The 21,313-nt window shown below is 49.1% G+C and overlaps 1 protein-coding gene across 2 annotated transcripts in view; it reads left to right on the top strand.

The window, feature by feature from the left end:
• Nucleotides 1–21,313, top strand: part of PPP2R2D (protein phosphatase 2 regulatory subunit Bdelta) — a 306,643-nt gene that overhangs the window by 163,549 nt on the left and 121,781 nt on the right. For both annotated transcript variants that reach the window (XM_069611440.1, XM_069611441.1), the window contains one exon: nt 3,010–3,122. In XM_069611440.1, coding sequence (XP_069467541.1) covers nt 3,010–3,122 — 113 coding nt within the window. The remainder of the gene's footprint in view (nt 1–3,009; nt 3,123–21,313) is intronic.

The following is a 21,313-nucleotide window of genomic DNA, read 5'->3' as shown; positions in this document are numbered from 1 at the left end:
TTCTCTACTGTTCCTTCTCACAACCCAACTCCAACTCCGGGTACTGCTCGCTAGTCTATGCACAGCATGTGATTCTAAGCAGATTAACAAGCAACAGAAGACATACATTACTCATCGTAATAGCATTTCTGATTATTGTATCTGCTTAGATTCACTTGCGCCCACCCTGCCTCCCCGCTCGGGTGGAAGGAACATGGACGTCTTACTTCTTTCTCTTTTATGTACTCACTCACGATGCACCTTGGGCTCCCTCATGGCAGAAAAAATACTATCGGGGGGGACCTTGGCGCGTGAAACATTTTGGGTACACTACACGTCATGGTAGGGATAGTGTTACAGACACGCCTATGCCGCCGTCCCCTTTCTATCCTCGAAAAACCAGATGCAATACTCTGCGGTTACCACTGGATGTCGGACCATAGGCAGAGCATGTGAATCTAAGTAGATAAAATCATCAGAAATGCTATTACGGTGAGTAATGCATGTCATATTATACATTCTGCCTAACTTGTATTAAGAGTGATCGGTTTGTGCTTAACTGAACCCTTCACCACTCGTATGTCCATTAAGTCTTGCTGTTCAGTCACACTACCCAGATAGTTTGGCTAGACTGATTCTGAAGATCCATCTTAAACAAAAAGCTAATACTAGCTTGCTCACTTACAGGAGGAACTTCAGTAGATCTAGGTTCTGGAAGAAACCTGAAAGAGCCAAGTATCCTGTCTAGCTGCAAGACGTTTAAGGAGACCATGGACCAGTTAAAAGAAGTCTGCTGACCAACTTCTGCTGCTGTTCTGGAGGAGCCCTGTCTTGTAGGTCATCTTCAGCTTTGACCCTTGGAGTAGGAGGAGCGTCCATTCTCGACATCCGCTCAGAGTCCTGCAAAGAAGAGCCCTCAGAAGTGCCTCTGGATCACCGAGTGACTGCCCACCTCAGTTTGGGCTACCGTGCACCAGACTTTGCCGTTCTGCATTGTGGCCTGCTACTTTGGGTATCGGCACCTTGTCCTGCTGAACTTTTTCCTGCCAAATTTCATGGTTCCAGCATGAAGGGGACACGAGATGAGAGGCCAAGTCTGACCATGACAAGTGTGTCCCCGTGCATCGGTGGCCGTCCAAAAACAGCTTTTCTGTATCCAGTCCTGTGCTTAGAAGGGCACTACATAGAGTTCTTCTGCGTTCTCCAACCTGAAGAACTTGCACTAGCATTTGTTGCTGACCGGAGAAGTGCTTGAACGTGCAACCCCTGCGCATCAAGGGCTGTAGTTGAAGGCGGGAAAAGCGATTTGGGTCCTCTCTGCAAAACTGTCAAGTCCTAAGAAGAATTGGAGTACGGAGTGAGTTGTAACGGTACTTACCTGAACCCCTAACTCCCTTTTACAAGTGTGGTAACTTTTAGAAACTTTTATAACATTTTGGCTTTGCCATTGCTTGCTCGCGCAAGCATTCTGAAAATGGGGGACACTTTTATTAGCTAGAATAACGTTACTCCTTGGAACTCTTAATTGGACCCCAGAAGCCCTACACTAATTGTTACCAGTATCACACAATTCTGTAGAACTTTTGGGCACAAGGCCCATACATTTTAGGAATTGACTTTTAAAGTTAGTGTTGTATCTCTGTGGACCTCTAGTGCTGCATATTAATACTTACTTTCCTTTGGATTGGTTTATGTATTTTGCCATACTCCTTTTGATTGTAGATATGTATCTTTTATTTAGTCTTGTGTGATATTACATGCTAGTAGTAATTTATCATAGTGTTATATGGCCATAAATAAATAAGTATTTTTATAACTCATTGTCTTAAGTGTGTTCCTTTTGACTTTTCACTGTGTACTCATTGAGGACCCCTTATCAGGCTCACCCCTGCTGAGACTTAGACTTGACCACTCCTTGAACTGGGTTGGCTACAGTTCCCAGTTATCTCTATCACTGAACTAGGTAGGCCTTCTATGCATCTGTCCACCAGAGTAAAATCAGTCCTAACAAAGGACAGTTTCTCACAAGGAAAATAAAAAGGGAAAACCCAAAGGGCTCCCAGCAAAACTGCACAAAAGGTGCTGTGTGCTGCAAAAGTCAATTACAGATGCCTTAGAAATGGAGGAAAGCATGACTCCATAAAATTAAGTACAAAAATAATGAACAAGGGTTCCCATAGTCGGAGAAAAAGGATGAGTGAGTGGAGAAAAAGGTTTGCATTAACTCAGGAGACATTAACTCAGGAGAACGGACAAGAAAATCCAGGAGTCCAGCAAAAAGGGCCTGGGGTCTCACAGGTGGAGGAGATTTGGCATAAAAATGTAAAATCTAACTAACAGACCCTTTTCACATTAGTAGTATATTGGTGAACCGCCAAAGTTTTCTCCCAGCTCAGGAGTAACCTGTGCTCTTTGATCGCTTTCCCTTGCTAGACTTGCACAGGTTTGTTGTAGGGAGGCATCATCCTGCAAGCTCTGTTCCTAAAGGTTAGGTCTTGTATCCATTTGACTCTGTCAATCCTACCAACAAAGGCATGGAAACTCAAGTGCAGTCTTTTCACCAACTGCCCAAGACTTTTTATTAAAGTATGTCGTCATTTTGTTAGTATTTTGCCCGAACCACATTTCATGCACTGCCCGCCAAACTCATCCAGTTGGAGAAATCAACTATCAATGTAGAAATGTTCAGGTTCATAAGACAATTAAACAAAAGCTTGTATTTTATTGAAAGTATTCTTAAAGTAATGTTTATTTAGCATACACAGCATTTTTCAGTTATTATATATTTCTTCAAAGACCTTCTCTTTTTGGAGATTCGATTGCTTATTTATGAGACCTAAAGTCATTGCCTTTTTATGGTCTGTGTGATAGCTAAATGTCTGGTTCAGATGTGCATTTTTTAGTATCTTCCTTCCTGTTACCGAACTGTGTAAAAAGAATGAAACCCAGCATCACTTGATACAAGACTGACTAAATGTTTTTCTGAATATCGTGCCTGGTGGAACATCAAAAACAATGTTTTCTCTTCAGATAAAACTATAAAATTGTGGAAAATAAGTGAAAGGGATAAAAGAGCAGAAGGATACAACTTGAAAGATGACGATGGAAGACTCAGGGATCCATTTAGGATCACATCTTTACGGGTATGCCATACTTTGATAATTTTTTTATGTTGGTTGTATTTCTGACTACTACATATGGTGGATGCCTGAAAACTTTCAAAGCAATTGGTGGTTTGCTGTTTTGTACATGTGAGTGTAATGGACTGAACTGTTAACTGTTTATCCCAGTCCCAATCCTAGCTTCCAATAAAGTACAGATGTGATTCCCAAGCTCACTGTGCGAAAGGGACAACACTTATAGCCAAGTGTTTTCATTTGCTTGTGTTACCGTGGAAAATGGATGTGGCCAAGCAGTTCAGGCGCGGTGGCTCCTGTAATATCACAGACAAATAAAACAATGAAAATCCTTTATTTGCTGCTTATATTTCATGTTGCTTGGCTATATCTCTTTAATGTATAAGACTACTGAAACGCCATTTGAAATTAAATGTTTTTCATTAAATCACTATTTATGGGGACCAATCTCAAAATGTGAGTTTATTTTTGTTTTTTTTATGCTACAGTCATTCACTGGTGTGTATAGAAAAGTAAGATGCTTACCCTAATAAACGTTGTGTTCTCTACACAATCCAAACTGCTTGATTTGTGTGAAACAGTCTGTTCCAAAGCCCTAGGTTGATAAAGGATATGGGAGTCGGCTCTCCACTGCAAGTGGTCTACATCATACTGCTGATCTTGGCATTTCATATCTAAGACCTTGGCATAAAGATTGTCCAATTTTTGTACCATGTAATATTGTGCAATGAGCAAACATAAATTCTAAGTTACTCACCGTAGTGACTAACATACTCTTAGTCCTTAATCCCCTTTCCTCCATACTGCATGGGGCGTCCCTTCCATGGGATGGGAGACAGAACCTTTTTCACCTGAAAAAAACCTTCTTCCCCTTCAAATTTAGAGGCGTGCGGGGGTGTAGCCCTGGGAGCATGCGCTGACCTGACTCGCCCTCCAGTGCCACACCTCAGTCCACATGGACGCGTCGACAAAAGATTAATATTGCCTAATGACAACAGTTTTATTAGTGGGGAGGATGGTGGGACGCATAGAGGAAAGGGGACTAAGGAAGTTAGTCAATACAGTGAGTAACTTATAATTACTCTTACGTCCTGTCCCCTTTCTTCCATACTGCATGGGCGTTTTACAACTGAATGTAGCCCCAGGGTGGAGAGGAGACCCTCCTTAAGCAAACCGGTTTCTAAGAACCGCCTGTCCGAAAGCTGCATCTGCTCTAGAGCCGGCATCCAAACAGTAATGCTTGAAGAAAGCCGAAGGGGTGGCCCAGGTGGCCGCCCTGCTTATGACCTGCCAGGGGACATGCCACTGGAAGGCAATGGCAGTTGCCTTGGCTCTGACCGCAGGGGCATGCATGTTGGCCGGCAGTGGCTTATGCTGTCCCTCGTAAGCTTCTTTTAATGGCTGCGACCATCCAGCGGGCTATGGAGGCCTTGGATGCTTGATACCCCGGTCTTGAACCTGCGAAGGTGACAAATGGAGCGTCCAACTTGCGGAAGCCCTTAGTCCTGTCCAAGTAGAATTTCCGTGCATGCCTGACATCAAGGCAGTGCATGACTCTGTGCCTCGTCCTTCGGATCAGCAAAAAAGTAGGCAACACTATTTCCTCGTTTAGATCGGAACGTTGACGGCACCTTCGGTCAGGAATGCTGGATGTGGCCCTAGGACGACCTTGTCCCTGTGAAACGTAGTGTATGGGTCTGAGGCGACCAGTGCCTGGATTTCGCTGATTCTGCAAGCCGAGCTGAGGCTGACTAACCGGGCCGTCTTAATGGTGACAAGCCTGATGTCCGCAGATGGCATTGGTTCAAATGGTTTGTGCGCCAGGGCACCCAGGACCATGTTCAGGTCCCACACAGAGTTCTGTGGGTCTCATTTTTCTGACTCTCCATTTGAATCTATACTTTCCTATACATTTTGGGCATCTACATTTTATTGTTGCAGCACAGCACTTTCTGTGCATTGTTGCTGGGGAGCCCCCTTGGGTTTACTTTATTTTCTCTTGGCTTAACTTGCAGAATATGTTCTGAAGGGTAGAGGGGGATTTTCACCCCCTCTACATTTTATACTGTGAGACCGGTACACCGTTCTTTCATCAGCTATTTTTTTCGATGGGTTGTTTAACGGAAATGTTTCACTGGAAAAAAACATTGAAAAATATGGGGGGCATATAAAGGGTTGGGGTCAGGGTGTCGGGTACAGTACAAAAAAACAATAGGGTAGAGAAGGTTTTGGGGGTGGAGGGGAGAACCCCCCCCTAAAAATGTAGTTAACTGGAGTGCTAGGGAGATATGGTATCTCCTTCCTCAATGCTTCTGTAACATTTCTGTTAGTGACAAGCTTAATATCATGGCTGGTGGCAGTGGACATACTTAATTGGCCTTTGTGTGATTTTTACTCGCAGGCTGTCAAACTAGCTACGGTAATGCACAAAAGGATCACCTTTGTGCTAGAATGGTGGCTTTTTTTTGTAACTTTTATTGTGCTTGTCCTTCCTTGGTCCTTCTGCGGTCCTGGGTGTGGGAGGTTCTGATTGTACTTTTGTCTTTGGTGTTAGGCAACATTGTATGCAGTACCCTTTGGGCGTACAACAACAACCCTGACCTCCTGGCAATAGGAACCCAACCTTTGGTATATGTCTGTACTACACAGATTGGTAGCGTATTGAGCAGCCAGGCTTATCTCAAGAGGGGTCAATGTGAGCTGTAGGGGAGTTCCAGAGATTCACAGTGACAAGTATTCAAATAAGCTCTACACACAAGGTTTCTTGATTAAACCATTATTAATAACAGTCAGAGTAAGCCTTCTTCAGAAGGGGGCAATATAATAGCACACACATACACTCCAAAATCCACACTCTTAATATTTCTAAATCGGTAAGACCTCTTTTGGGATGGCACACGCACTTCCTACACCCTCAGGTGACTTTAGTAACTGGGACACTGGACATTGATATACCACTGGTTGCATTTAGAATCAGAGTTAAGAGTTTGGCAAAGAAAAAAGTTATTAGAACAGAACAAGAGATCACACACATATTCTGAAGCAGGTAAGTACGTTTGGTAACCCCCAATGCAAAGTTAGTTAACTCCTTCCTGAAAGAAAGACAAAACACAAGAATAGTCATTCGGGGAGCCAGGCGAGGCCAAAGTAAATTGGACAAGAACCTAAGTGAGCTGAAGCACTTCTTGCAGGTAAGTAAGTAGTGCACAATGTTTTAGAAGTCTTTGTAGAAAGGAAGAATTCAAAGCAGGGCCACAAGCTGTTTATGCTTGTGAAGTAAAGAAGCTATCAGCAAATCTACAGAGCAACCACAACAGGTCTCACCAACCGAGAATAAGGGCAGTTAAACAAGAGGTACGTTCTCTTAGACTGTACTGTACTTTTTAGGTTGAAGAAAAAGTGCAGCAGATGACTTCAGTTCCTGTGCAGCTCTGCAGATCCTGGTGTTCCTGGGCCTCAGCCGTGGGGACAAGAGGGAGGACGTTTGGGGACTCATGCACTAGAATGGGACGGTCACCAACCGCAACCGGCAATCTTCAAACAAGTGGCACTTCAGTGTTTCAGCTCTTCGTGTCTACCGCAAATGGCAACACCGCAGTTCCTGGCTGTTGAGATGGACTATCCTTGCATCTGGGGTCCAGCACTCTGTTGAGGTGGCTGTGGCTCAGTCAGTCCTGCTTCCTGGGAGTCCGTAGGATCTTGCTGTAGCTCTTGGCCAGCTTAAAAGCAACACACAAGATCGGGTGCTCCTTTCCCTGGCTATTCGGTTCCAGCAGTAACTTCAGTGGAATTTCAACCTGCTCCGAGAGGATGTCCAGGTGGCTTACTTTGGAGTTGATTGGTCCCACCAACTCAAGGGGAGAAGTTGTCCTTGCAGGGCTTCTCTAGTTGATATGAAATTGGAGTTTCAGCACAGCAGCAGGGCTTCATCCGGAAAACCAACGGTCCAGGAGTTGCAGCAGACGTCCTCTTCAAGTTCTTAGGATTCCTTCATCCAGTGGTCAACTCTGCCTTCCAAGTATGTCCTCAAATGTGAATGTCCTATGTTTTTGAAAAGTACCTGTGTATTACTACACCACTGCACTTCAAAATCAAACCCTTTTGTGCAGAAGAACAGTTACATGAGAATTCTGTGACCACCCACACAAGGGGTTACCCACTCAGGGTGTAGCAGTGGTTACTCTTCAGCAGAGATAGACCTGACCTTGCTCATTCGTTTGTTGATATTATTGTACCGACCTGGGCAGAGCAAGGCAGTAACCAGGTACCCTTCCGAATACTAGTTCCAAGCCAAAAAGCCTCGCCTTTTATGTAGGTTTCTCCCATTCATTCCAGACTAGCTGTCAGTCACCCAGCAGGGTGGCTGTCCTTGCCGGACAGCCATCCGGGCCAATGACCTAAGAGTGCATTTCTGTCTCCTAGGAGACTAAGCACAGGGAGTTCTGGGCACCTCCCTCGCTTCCTGCCCCCACCAGACACCCTGGAGCCAGAGGTGGGCTTCACCAGTCTACCCCGCTAAAGACAAAATTAACAAAGGGACCAAACCTGGTTTGCTGCGTTAAGTGCCAGCCTATTATTGAAGTCTATGTAAAAAGGACAAGTATACTCGCCTTGGCACTTAAAAGGTTAAAACTCAAGAAGGACCTTTAAAACAAGAAATGGCGAAATTTTGACAAAATGTGTGCAATACTGCAGCTGAGGATTCACTCTGCGGTAAAAAAACACAATAGTAGTAAAAAGTAAACCACTGCCACCAGCCATTCATTGTAGAAAGGGTAACATAAAAATGTTACATGAGAAAGTAGACACAGGGGATACTAAGTAACCCCTCCAGCACTCTGCTGGGTCTACAAAGTTACAAAAGGTAAGTAAAGTCAATTTCACTTTACTGGTCTTGGAAACAGTAGTTTAACCAAGAGAAGGTATTTAAACCTTTGGGAAATGTAAAGGACTTCCCTGTGCCACTGCACTGAAGGTGATATGTGTCACATTGGAACAACATGATGAATATGGAGTTTTTCAGACTCCAAAACCAAAAGAAACCGTGTTCAAATCAAAGAAAAATACATGAGTGGGAAAAGGTCTTGCTCTCTCCAGGATAAAAATTAGTCATAAAGCCCAGCAAGAGAGTTGGGTGTCTCTAGGGTAGAAAGGAATTCGCTAATTTCTGAGAATTATCGCTAACAATTGTCTTCCGAAGTGCGAATCCGGCCAAAACTTTGTGGGCATCCAGAGGGAAATGGATGTTTTACCCAACATGAACATACTGGAAAATGAATTAACGTGTAGTATCGTCGCACAACACTCTGACTCGCATAAATGCAGTCACCATAGGTTGAAATATACATGAGATCTTAGTTATCAAAATCAGATAGGTATTTGAGATGCAGCCAGTGATGGAACCAAATCACAAGACCATAACCGATCTTAAGAAGTCGGAACCCTAAGATGAATAGGGCCTTGTGCCCAAAAATCACAAACGCCACAATGCTTCTCACCAGAACAAAGTCTCTGTAGGTAGATTTGAATATGCTTGTGTTGATGATGATTTAAAGGTTCTACAACTATTTTACCAGAGACAAGTATGTTTTCCGTTCTCACAGACGAAGGTTTGATGGCCAAAATGTGAGTGGAATGGAATAAGGAGACCAAGGTACTTGTTCCCACTGTTATTCTAGGGAGGAATAAAGGGAACAAATCTACTGCGTTTTACTCATCTCCCTGACTCTGATTTTCCTAGTTGAGTTTGTGGATTGTCTCTGGGTCACTGGGGCTCTCGCTCAACTGCCCTTGGTTTGGATGAGAGGTACCCACGAGTTGCCGTTTCAAGGATATTTCCAATCGGGTGTAGCTGCATGATGCAACCAGTCGAAGAAATGCAAGAATCGCTGATGCAAGCCTGTTCAGGACACTTCACAGGTTGGAGGAAGGCGTGCTTCAGCTACGGTCTACGCACACAGGCAACGTCCAGTGTCCTTTTGTTAGATAAAATGTTCATAGCCATGATAAATCTTACTGACCTGTGTCAACCCCATAACTTTTTGCTTTGCTGGTGGATTGTTTCCCTATACCTCAGCGAGTGGGAACCTTTTTCCACACTCACAGAAACTTATATTCGAGGGGATTGGGTCCTCCGACGTATTCCATATCTATGACATGTAATCACCACAGCTGTGCTGCTTCGGAAACTTTTTCGGCGTCTGCGTCCTGCGTCGATGACGTCGATGCGCCGCCGTCGAGGACCTCCTCCGACGTCCGACGTCATCCGATGTGATAAGTAGGACGCACGACGCCAGTAGCCTCAGTTCCGTCCGCGAACGTGTTGCTTCGTGTTTCTCGGTTCTAGCCTCGACTCATTGGAGTTCTGTTCTTTCCGGTTCTTCGAACCTGTTCGTTTGTGAATTATTCCTTCGACGATGTCTTCCACTTCGTCTTCAACCCCGCGTCCGGGCTTCAAGAAGTGCGGGGAGTGTGGGTCCAAGATGTCGGTGACTGACTCGCCCGATGCCTGCCTCTGGTGCCTCGGGGAGGCCCACGACACGGATGACTGTGTCGACTGCCTGTCGCTCACGTCCAAGGCCTTACGCGAACGTAAGAAGAAATTGTCGGTAGGTCGGGTGTCCAAGCCCCGGAAGTCGAAGTCGGCGGGGCTTTCGACGGATGATTCGAGGGGTGACTCTCCGCGTCATCGTCGGAAGTCTCGTCGGTCTTCTTCTAGGAGTCGGTCTCGCCACTCCTCAGCCTCTTCGAGGCATTCTCGGAAGCGCCGACACCGGTCGCCTTCCAGGTCCTCTTCAGAGGACTCTGCCCGGCACGTCGGTTACCCCACCAGCCGTGCGACGCCGGAGGAATGGGCTTCCTTCGGCAAGAAGATGTTGGCGATTCTTGAGTCGCAGGGTACTCAACCGTCCGCGCCCCCGAGTGGGGTCGGCCGTGAGAGGTCGAGAGCCACCGCTCGCAAGAGTGGTCGGCGCGAGTCACGGGAGAGGTCCCGTTCGGACAAGGGGGCTCGTTCTCGCCGTACCCGTTCCAGGTCCCGGTCCTTGACGCGATCGAGACCGTGTGCACCTGTGATGTCTTCGAGGAAGACATCGACGTCTGAGGCGTCGAGGGCGTCGACAGGCTTTCTCGAGGCTCCGGCTCCGAGGAAGTCGTCGAAGCCGTCGACGGTCAGGTCGTCGAGGGACACGCTCGGAGCTCCGGCTTCGAGGGCTGTGTCGACGCCGCCGATACTGGAGGCGCTGCATCTGACGTCGACGCCGATTTCCTCGACGTCGACGCCGATTTCCTCGACGTCGACGCCGATCCTCTCGGCGCCGTTGCCGGTTTTCTCGACGTCGGCGCCGATTCGCTCGACGCCATCGACGCCTTTCGTGTCGGAGGTGCCCCGTGTCTCGGGTGTTCCCCCTAGGAAGGCTCTGGTTAAGAGCAGGCACTCTCGGGTGCCTTTCCACCACTTGGATTATATTTCAGAGGCGGATGAGGATTCGGATGGCCTGGTTCCTAGTCAGGTGCCGGATGACATTGTCTCGGGCCATAGTCAATTTGACGATTTGAGGCAGTCGCTGCATGATGCCAGTGGACTGGACACCTCTCCGGAGGTGGAATTTGGTCGGCCTGAGCCTGGCTCCCATGCCGATTCCTCATACCGGCGCCTTATGGCTAGGGTGTCTGAGTATCTGGGATGGTCTGCTCCCCCAGGGGAGTTTGTGCAGGATGATCTGACGGACATCCTTGATGTTGGTCCCCCAACTGACCCGGTACTGCCGTTCCATATGGCTTTACAGCGTAGGGTGGCGGCGGCTTGGACTGCTCCGGAGAGTCTCCCGGCAGTGGGCAGATCCTTGTCGCGAAAACACCGTCCAGCCAGTGGCGACCCCTGCTACTTGACCAGGCACCCCACTCCGGAAAGTTTGGTGGTGCAGGCGGCCACGGCCCCGGCAAAGCAGGCGTCGTACCCTACCATCCCTCCTGATAGGGACGACAAACGTTTTGATGGCTGGGCGAAGAAGGTGTTTTCTTCTGGTGGTATGGCGCTTCAGGCGGCCAACTCCGTTTGTGCCTTGTCGCGTTTCACGCACACTCTGTGGAACTGTGTTGCGTTAGCGGCTGAACATATTCCCGAAGGGGTCGAACGGGATGGTTTCCTTGCTATGGTCCAGGATGGTAAGGATGCCATGTGTGAGTCCGTTCAGTCGGGTTTGGACTTAGCTGAATGCGTCAGTAGGTCCATGGCGGCGAGCACCGTGATACGCAGGTTTGCGTGGTTGCGGAAGTCGGGGTTTGCTCCTGATGTGCAGTCCCGGCTCCTCAACATGCCCTTTGATGGTGAACATCTTTTTGGCAGCAAGGCTGACGAGAGCCTTGAGAGGTTGCAGACCTCAAAAGCTGCAGCGAAGTCGTTGGGCGCTGCAGTTCGCCAACCTCCGCTTTTTCGTCCTAGGGGACAGCAGTGGAGGGGTGGCTCCTTTCGCTATTACTCGTCCTTTGGTAGAGCGAGAGGAGCTGGCAGTCAAAGGGGCCAACGCAGGGGTACCAGAGGTGGACGACAAGGTACCCGTGGTGCCAAGGCCGCTCGGGCAGTTGCCTCTTTGCCCTCAGGTAACGCCGCAGCCGCTCCTACTCAGTCATGAGGCCATGTACCATGGTTCGCCGGTTGGGGGAAGGCTGGCGCAGCATCTTGTAGAGTGGCGTGCCATTACTTCAGATGTGTGGGTTCTGGAGATCATAACCCACGGCTACTGTCTTCCCTTTCGGCAAAGGCCTCGCGACAATCCACCGGGGAACCTCTCTTTGAAGTGTCCGGATCCGCTCCTTGCGCAGGAAATTCAAGCCCTGCTGGAGAAAGGCGCCATAGAACTGGTGCCTGTAGCGGAGAGGAACAAGGGATGGTATTCCCCTTATGTTTTGATTTCGAAGAAAGACGGGGGATTGAGACCCATCATGGACTTGCGCGGTTTGAACAAACTCCTCAGGAAGGACAAGTTCAAGATGGTTACTCTCTCTCAAGTCCTCCAGGCCCTTCAGCTTCAGGACTGGTTGGTGTCACTCGACCTCAAGGATGCTTACTTCCATGTGCCGATCCATCCCAAGCACAAGAAGTACCTGAGGTTCGCGGTTGGCGACTCGCACTTTCAGTTTCGGGTCCTGCCGTTCGGTTTGACCTCCGCCCCGAGGGTTTTCACCTAGCTCATGGTGGTGGTGGCAGCGCATCTCAGGCAAGGGGGGATTCACGTCTACCCCTACCTGGACGATTGGTTGATCAGGGGGAGCTCTCCCGAGCAAGTCCTGGATCATCTGTCCGTCGCCTGCCACTCCCTTCACAGGCTGGGCTTCTCCCTCAATTTAAAGAAGTCCCATTTGACGCCAACACAGAGGCTCCAGTACATCGGAGCAGTGCTCGACACTTCCCTGGGGCAGTGTTTTCCTCCCCAGGTGAGGGCTCTTCACATTCAGCAGATGGGGCACAAGTTTCAGCATGCCCAGACGCTCCCGGCGTTCGAGTTCTTGAGGTTGCTCGGCCTCATGGCATCCTGCATTCTTCTGGTGCCAGAGGCTCGCCTGCGGATGAGATCTTTGCAGTGGGCACTCAAGACGCAATGGTCGCAGTCCTCCGGCAGGATGTCGGACCCGGTTCAGGTGCCGCCCTCGGTCGCCCGGGACCTTCTGTGGTGGGCTGTCGAAGGCAACTTGATGAAGGGGGCTCCGTTTTGGCTACCCTGGCCGGAGGTGACGATCGTGACGGATGCATCCCTCACGGGATGGGGAGCTCATGCCAACGGGCTGACAGTCAGCGGTCGTTGGTCTCCGTCGGAGTCCAGACTCCATATCAATCTGTTGGAGCTGAGGGCCGTCAGGCTAGCCCTGAAGGCTTTTCTGCCGACTGTGCGAGGAAAGGCTGTCCTGATCATGACGGACAACACTGTGGCCATGCACTACCTCAACAAAAAGGGGGGGGCAGGGTCACTTCCTCTGTGCAGGGAGGCGATGCAGCTCGAGTTCTGGGCCATCCGGCAGGAAGTTTCGATCTCGGCAGTTCATCTGGCCGGAGACGAAAACGTGACGGCGGACGCTCTGAGCAGGCAGAGCGCGATCTCTCACGAGTGGGAGTTGGCTCAGGAGATTCTCCTGGAGATCTTCGCCCTTTGGGGGACCCCTCAAGTGGATCTCTTCGCCTCCAGTGTCAACCGGAAGTGCGAGAGGTTTTGTTCGCGGGAATTTCCTCCGAAAGGAGCCTTAGGCGACGCGTTTGTGGTGGAGTGGTCATTCCCGCTGCTGTACGCGTTTCCTCCAGTCCCCGTCATCCCGCAAGTGCTGCGGAGGTTGCGGAAGTTCGGTTCCCGGATGATCCTCATTGCTCCGGCGTGGGCTCGGAGGACGTGGTACCCGGACCTTCTCGACTTGTCCATCTGCCCTCCACGTCGTCTTCCCTACCGAGACGATCTGCTCTCACGGGAGGGGGGTCAGGTTCTCCATCCAGAGGTCGGATCCCTCAACCTTCACGCTTGGCTTCTGAAAGGTTGAGGTATAAGGATTGGGTCCTCCCTGAAGACGTGATGGAGGTGTTGCTTTCGGCCCGAAGGCCCGCAACTAAGTCTCTGTACCGTTGCCGTTGGCGTAAGTTCTGCGACTGGTGCAGAGTTGAGAATGTGGATCCTTTTGCATGTGACATCCCCATGGTTCTGTCCTTTTTGCTTTCTTTGGCCCACAGGGGCTTGCAAGTGGGTACCATTAAAGGTTACCTGGCGGCGCTGTCCATCTTTAAGCGCTCATCTGAAGAATGTTCTTACTTTAAAATCCCTTTAATTTCACAGTTTCTGAAAGGGCTCACTAATGTGTTCCCTCCGTCGCCTTTCCTGGTGCCCGGTTGGGATTTAAACCTTGTTCTTAGGTTTCTTATGGGTGCTCCGTTTGAGCCTTTACATTCTTGCCCTTTGAGGCTGTTGACTTTGAAAACTGCGTTTCTAGTTGCGGTTACTTCCGCTCGCAGAGTGAGTGAGTTACAGGCACTTTCTGTTAAGCCACCCTTCACTGTATTTCACAAGGACAGGGTTGTCCTTCGAGTTCGTCCTTCTTTTCTTCCAAAGGTAGTGACGGAATTTCATTTGGCCCAGAAGATTGTTCTTCCGGCTTTCTATCCTCCTCCGCATCCTGGTAAGGAAGAGGAGAGGCTCCATAGGCTTGATCCTAGGAGAGCTTTGAGCTTTTATGTTTCTCGCATGTCCCGGGTCAGAGTGGACGATCAACTCTTTATTGGTTACGCTGGTAAGCGCTTGGGGCAAGCTGTGACGAAACAGACTTTGTCACGCTGGATTATTTTGGCCATCTCGGAGTGTTACCGCTTGGCGGGTAAGGACCCACCGGCTGGCTTGCGGGCCCATTCTACCAGGGGCGTGGCTGCATCTACTGCCCTGCAGAGGGGTGTTCCTATTCGCAACATCTGTGATGCTGCCACCTGGGCTTCAGTACATACATTTGTACGGCATTATTCCCTCGATTCCATCAGAGGGCAGGATCTGGCCTTTGGCAAGGCGGTCCTTTGCTCTGCTATTTGATTGGCTATTCTAAATTTTGTTTCTAAATTCTTTCCCTCCTCCTTGATTTGGTACTGCTTTGGGAGTCTGTCATAGATATGGAATACGTCGGAGGACCCAATCCCCTCGAAGAACAAGTTACTTTCTTACCTGGTAACGTTCTTTCGATGGGATGGTCCGACGACGTATTCCATATCGCTCCCACCCTGCCTTCCCCGCTGCAGAATTTCTGTTGCGATTGCAGCTTACGTTCCGCAAGGCTTTGTGTCGGACTGGCAGTTGACTAATGTCACACGTTCGGGGGGAAAAAACTACAACTGAGGCTACTGGCGTCGTGCGTCCTACTTATCACATCGGATGACGTCGGACGTCGGAGGAGGTCCTCGACGGCGGCGCATCGACGTCATCGACGCAGGACGCAGACGCCGAAAAAGTTTCCGAAGCAGCACAGCTGTGGTGATTACATGTCATAGATATGGAATACGTCGTCGGACCATCCCATCGAAAGAACGTTACCAGGTAAGAAAGTAACTTGTTCCTCTTTTTATGGGTGTCATTTTTAAGGCTCCCCATAGTATCTTTAATTGTGTCCTCTTAAACAACTGTTGGTATATACCTTTTTATTGTTGCAGGGTTGCCCTTTGGGCTCCCCTTTTAACTTTCTCTGTCTAACCTTGTGAGAACTAGTTCCCAAGGGTAGAAAGGATCTTTGCATCCCTTTTACATTTTTGTTAAATGAAACCAGCACATCCCATCTTATGTGGAGTGCTGGGGAGATGCAATAATCCCCTTTTAACTGTAACATTTCCGTTACAGGGACAAGCTTAACTTTAATGGCTGGTGGCAGTGAATCTTTTAACTAATTTGCTGCACCTTTACCGCAAGCAGTTTCCACAGCCCTGGTAAAGGCACTCATGGGTGCTCATTTTACCAAAATGGCCTGTCTTTTTTTTCTTTTTTTGCCTTTTTAGTGTTCCTTATCCTTTCTTGTTCCTTCCCCCGACCTCCAGGGCAGGAAAATACTTTGTGTCAATTTTGTCTTTGGTAGGAATCCTATGGATTCCCCGCCCAGGCTCCAGAATGTCTGTGAAGGCAGGAAGCGTGGGAGTAGTCCAACACTCTGCAGCACTGTCTTCCGGCCTGACTGCAAGGATTTAGTTAAAACTGGGACACTGGCTGTCCTAAAAGGATTGCCAACACCCCCAAGTTTGAAAGTTGCATAGCTGCTTCATTGGCTGGGTTCCTGTTCCGATCCTGGAAGCTGAAGAGGTAGTCGCCCATTGAAACCAAAGAGGAAGATGAAGAAAACACAGCTGAGATGATTTCCAGTGACTGGAGAGCCTGCTGTGTAACTAGTCTGCTGTAGCCCTTCCTTCCAATTGACCTGGAAGCTCCGAAAATGACAACCCTGATCCAGAGCCTGGTGAGTTCCACTGGACTTGAAGACCTGCATTTTAAGCCATCCCTCCTTGTGGTGCAACCCTGCGGGGCTGCAATACCCTGGGACCTCAAGCCATTGTGCGGTACAGTCTTCCGAATCTTGCCTCAAGAGACGTGAATAGAGTCCGAAAATTCCCCTCACCAGAGTGCTGGACCCTGCAAATGACAAGAATCTGACCGGCGATATGCAGTATTTATCTTGTTCTTGAAAAGGGTGCCTGGGATGCTGGAAATTCATCGGAGGGACAGGGCCTCCGTATCCTTGTCCTTTACTGCCTTTTTATCATGTGTTCTGTCGTGTTTTCCGTGCAGGAGTTAATGTGGGACTCCTGGCGGTGCAGCTCTCTTTTGGTTTGGTGAACAGACCCATGGGATACCCTTATGGCACCCATGGGTGAGTGGTGCAACCCTGTGCCCCTAGTGTATGTTTGTGGTCACCTGTGGGTGGCCCACAGAGCAGGGTATGGGCTGGTGGCAGCTCCATGCTGAATTTGACAGGTTCTCTGAGTATCCTCCATTTTGGGATACACAGGCCCTGCCATTGGAATCAGTTGATTCCTGATGGAAAACAAGATGGCCCCTGTGGCCTCTTGATTTCTATTGCCTGTTACCTTGTTTTCCCAAAGTCCTGGGAAGCCCTGACTCTGTCCCTTCCCCCCTGACTGGCTGTTGGGTGGAAGTTCCATATATGGTGTTGTGAAGTCCAGTCCAGACTGGCTGGAGCCTTCCCAGTGACTATGTTGTGGGTACACCCTGTGGACGGGACCTGGGTTAATGGAGTGTGTGACCAATATGCACTTCTTTTTGTGGCTATCTGGTTTCTGGTATGAGGGACAAAGACTGAGACAGCCCTGCCCGAAACTGGCCTGAATGCAGTGTGTAGTGTTGAATGGCTGGGTACTTGTCCCAATCCACATTCCTTGTTGTGAGTGTCTGAGAGGGAGGACGATGGCCTGAATGCACTGTGTGCCTGATTGGCTGGCTGACTGCATGAATGCCCTTCTGTATGATTGGCTACTGAGTGTGAGCCAGCAGTGTGGATGAGAGACAGGATAGTATATCTGGGGACCTCTCACCACTGGAAATTATTTAGAAGATGTGTCTACACTTGAAGAGTAACTGGAACTGCTGATCCTCGATGCCCAGCTGGAAGAAGACTTCTTGCTGTTGCATTTGCTTCGACCTGATCTTAAAGCTGCCAAATTCGTCGAAGACTGATCCGAGAGAGGACCTGGTAAGGCGCCCTCTTCCCGTGCTCCGAGGGACCATCAAGCACCGCTAACCTTCGCCGAAGTTCCCTGGAATTCAGACCCTCGAAAGGCTGCCGACCCGAGACGGGACCGCTGAGGAGAATGAAGTGAAGCACCAGGACTTCGCCGCTGTCGAAGTCCATTGCCGTTGACCAGGGTTCGCAGGTTTGTGTAACCGTTGGAGGCCCATCGAAGTCGTGTTGTCCCAGAGGAGGGGACCGCTTGCCGCCGTGCCGCAGACGACCGGAGCAAGAACATTTGAATCGAAGGAATCCCTTGTCTGCAACATCGACCGCTTTGTCCCGCCGGAGAAAGTCAAGGCCGCCGACCTGCTGAGGAGAATCCGCCGGTGGGTTTCCCACCACCCAGAAACCACAAAGACTTCGACGACTCGATGCCCTTGCTGGGCCACAGTTCTTCAGAAACTCTTTGCGGTCCTGAACAATCAATCGCCGAGGTGCCCCGCACACCTCATCCTCGCAGGACGTCGCCGACCAGCACCCCCTGGATCGACGTCGTGGTCTTGGCACCCTTGAACTTCTCATCGACATTGTCGAAGCAAAGTTCACCTTCTTCGACGCCTCTCGACGATCCGTGGCTCCTGCTTTAAAGGGAGTCGCTCAAGAAGGATCCGTCGACGCTTCTTCGAAGAACTCTACTCCGCCAGGTACATTGAGGGTTAAAAACATTATAGGAGAGAATAAGAGTATTGTTCAATATACGGACTGGGCTTGTGCTAGATCTTTATTTTACAGGTTGCCCAGGTGGGGGGGAGAGGGGGGATCTCCACACAGAACTATGTCTAGGTAACGGGGGCCAGTATTCTGCCAATTGTGTCAACCATCTTGCTTTCCTTCCTATCTCTATTGCTGGTTTCCTTGTTATTGATCTGTGTGACATTCTAAAAGTATAGCTGATGCACTTTAATGAGATCTGATAATATTGGTGGTACCACTTTAGAATTGTATATGTTTACCATTGTTGATTTCTGAGTACAAAGTGCGTTATTGTGATAGTGTACATACCTTTTAATATTATATAAAGACTGTGTTTTCAGTAATAGAGTGTGTGGACATTCCTTTGTGGGGGCTTGGGGACTACACTGTGCTTAAGAACCAGCCTGCATTACCTCCTGAAAAGCTAGGCCTTGATTGCTCGACCATAGCTACCGCATAGAAAATCTTGGCTGGGGTCCTCTGTGCCTCTCCTCTACCATATAGAGAGCACAGACACCCCCCCTCCGGTCCTTTACAGTGCCAAAACCACAGAACCACATCCAGACGTGAAGAAAGGGCCTTCGGTGTGATCCTTGCTCCAAAAGTCCTTCCAGTGTCCTATCTTCATGATAACAGAATTCAACTACCAGGTTTTTGGCAGCAGATCCTGAAGTCCTCCTGCTGCAAACTCTTCTTCTGTGCTGAGGTACTTTGTTGGCTTGGGTATTACTTACCTTAAGTCTCTTGTGATTCCTGTGTAGTCTTGGAGTGTTTTGGACTTTAGAAAAACTGTCCTAACACCTGTGATTTTTGCCACGTTTTTTTGCATCGCTGTAGATTTCATCACATTTTTTGTTGTTGTAATTGTTGAATTTGCTGCAAATGTATGCCCCCTCCTTAGTCCCCCTCCATTAATGATTGCCCTAAAACCAACCCCCACATATGTGTGTCAAAATCTGTAAAAAAAAAAAAAAAAACTAAATGAAATCTGCTGCGGCAAAACCTCAATTCTCGTAAAAATCCAGGGTGATACAAAAGTATCCCCATTCCACTGCATTATAAGAGGCTGTGCCACAAAAGGTGAAAGGGAATCAGGTTAGACAGAAGTGTGGGAAGCCCCTCTTCTGAAGAACACAGTTCAAGAAACTGGTTCATCCCTGTTCCTCTAAAACCATCAAGGATCAAATTGATACCCTCGCTCCAGCCCTTGCCGATTTTTGCAACCACTCCTTTGCCTCAGGATCCTACGCCTCCCCTCTGAAGCACTCCCTTGTGCATCCTCTCCTCAAGAAACCCACAGCTGACCCTTCATGTGCGGCCAACTATTGCATACATTTGCGGCCAACTATTGCCCAATCTCCATTACTCCCTTTCTGGGCAAACTCCTAGAAAAGCTGGCCATCTCTCAGCTTAACCTTCATTCTGATTCTGTTGGCTGTCTCCATTACCATATGTCTTGTTTCAGAGCTGGCCGAAGCACGGAAACTGCTGAATATCCGTGAGGATCTGCTCTCCAACCTAGACTCTCTAACATTCCCTCTGTCCTCATCCTACTTGATCTCTCCTCTGCCTTCGACACGGTCCGCCATACCATCCTGCTCAACCGTGTTCATGATAACCTGGGGATCACTGATCAGGCTCTGGCCTGGCTGACCTCTTTCCTCTCCGATCGACCCTCCCAGGTCCAACTTGGTTTCTGCCTATCATCTATCTTCCTCTCTACCTGTGGTGTTCCCCAGGGGGTCTAACTTCTCACCCTGGCTTTTCAACCAATACCTGGCAACTCTCACCCACTGCATTGCCATTTCCTGCTCAAATGTCCAATGCTACGCTGGCAACAAACTCATTTTCAGGCTGCCCTTGGCCACCTCTTCTCCTTCTCTCACCTGATTGCCTAACAAGGGAGGCCGGCCAGAGAATGAGGGGAAAGTATGGTGAGCCAATGTGGAGGATTTACGTCTTGCTGGGAATCAAAGATAGTTGGTGGTGATTGCCTAACTTCCATTCAAGATTGGTGTTCCACCAACTATCTTTGATTCCCAGCAAGACGTAAATCCTCCACATTGGCTCACCATACTTTCCCCTCATTCTCTGGCCGGCCTCCCTTGGCCCTCCTCCTATCCCCGCCCGTGAGACTAAGAACCTCAGGGTCATCGCTGACTCCTGACTTTCCTTTTCTGCCCACATCTCTGATGTCTCTAAAAAGTCAAACTTCCTACTGCTCCTTCTCAGAGGTACTCTCTTTCCTCTCCTTCCCCCAGAAGCTCACTATCCCCCAGGCTCTGGTTCTCTCTAGGTTGGACTATTTTAACAGCCTCTTACTAAATCTACCTGCCTGTACTCTCACCCCTCTGCAACTAATCCAGAACAGGACTGCAAGACTTGTGCTTGTACTTGGCCTCAAGCCCTGGGATTGTATCCCTCCAGCTCTGAAATCTCTCCATTGGCTCCCAGTGGATGCAAGTATTACATTCAAAACCCTCTGCATTGTCCACAAGGCTTTCTGGGGCCTGGGTCCAAAATACCTTCAGCTATCCCTCCGCAAATACCTCCCCTCTCGAGCTCTTCGCTCCTCTACCTCCTTCAGGGTCATTTGTTTTTCAAAGAAACAAGCTCGGGGCAGATCTGTCTTCGGCCAGGCCCTCCCTCTGGAACAGCCTCGGTGCCACTCTAAAGAACCATCTCCGGTTCTGGAAGCACCTCAAGACCTTCCTCTTTGGTTCTGCCTTCTCCCCCCAACTCCCTCCTCTGCTGATCTGTCCACTCTCGGCACCGTGCACCTGGTCACCCTCTGCCCTCCGGGCCCAGGTACCTGCTCACCATGCCACCCTCCTGCACTGCCTCCGGGCCACCCCTTTTACTGGGGTCTCTATCTGTATCCACACAGTTACCCCCCACCCCCGTTTTTTCTTCCTGCACTTATCAGACCTTCCCTGTCTGCTGCCTTAAACCCAGCACTTGCCACTCGCTGGCTGCACTACCATTGTTTGTTGCCTTTATTTTATTAATTTATTATTATCTGTTTTCTCTGTTGCTCCACACTCTCCATTTCTCCCCCCTTCCATGCACTTGCGCGTTCTCAATGTCACTGGGCCTAGTAAGATTATTGTTTTGTTCTCCCCTGTTCCCCTTCCCTTGCCGCGCTCTGAAGCACTTGTGTATGAGCTCGATGGAAATAACATTTTAATTCAATTCAAAATAACCTGCTCCATGGAATTTCTTCCACTCAGTAGGGTCTAGAACCACGAAAAGGGGCA

Source organism: Ambystoma mexicanum, chromosome 8 (assembly GCF_040938575.1).
Source record: "Ambystoma mexicanum isolate Mex_15411 chromosome 8, UKY_AmexF1_1, whole genome shotgun sequence".
In the NCBI taxonomy this organism is placed as follows: Eukaryota; Metazoa; Chordata; class Amphibia; order Caudata; family Ambystomatidae; genus Ambystoma; species Ambystoma mexicanum.
Note: the sequence above shows the minus strand (reverse complement) of the source record. Positions and strands in the feature narration are given on the sequence as shown.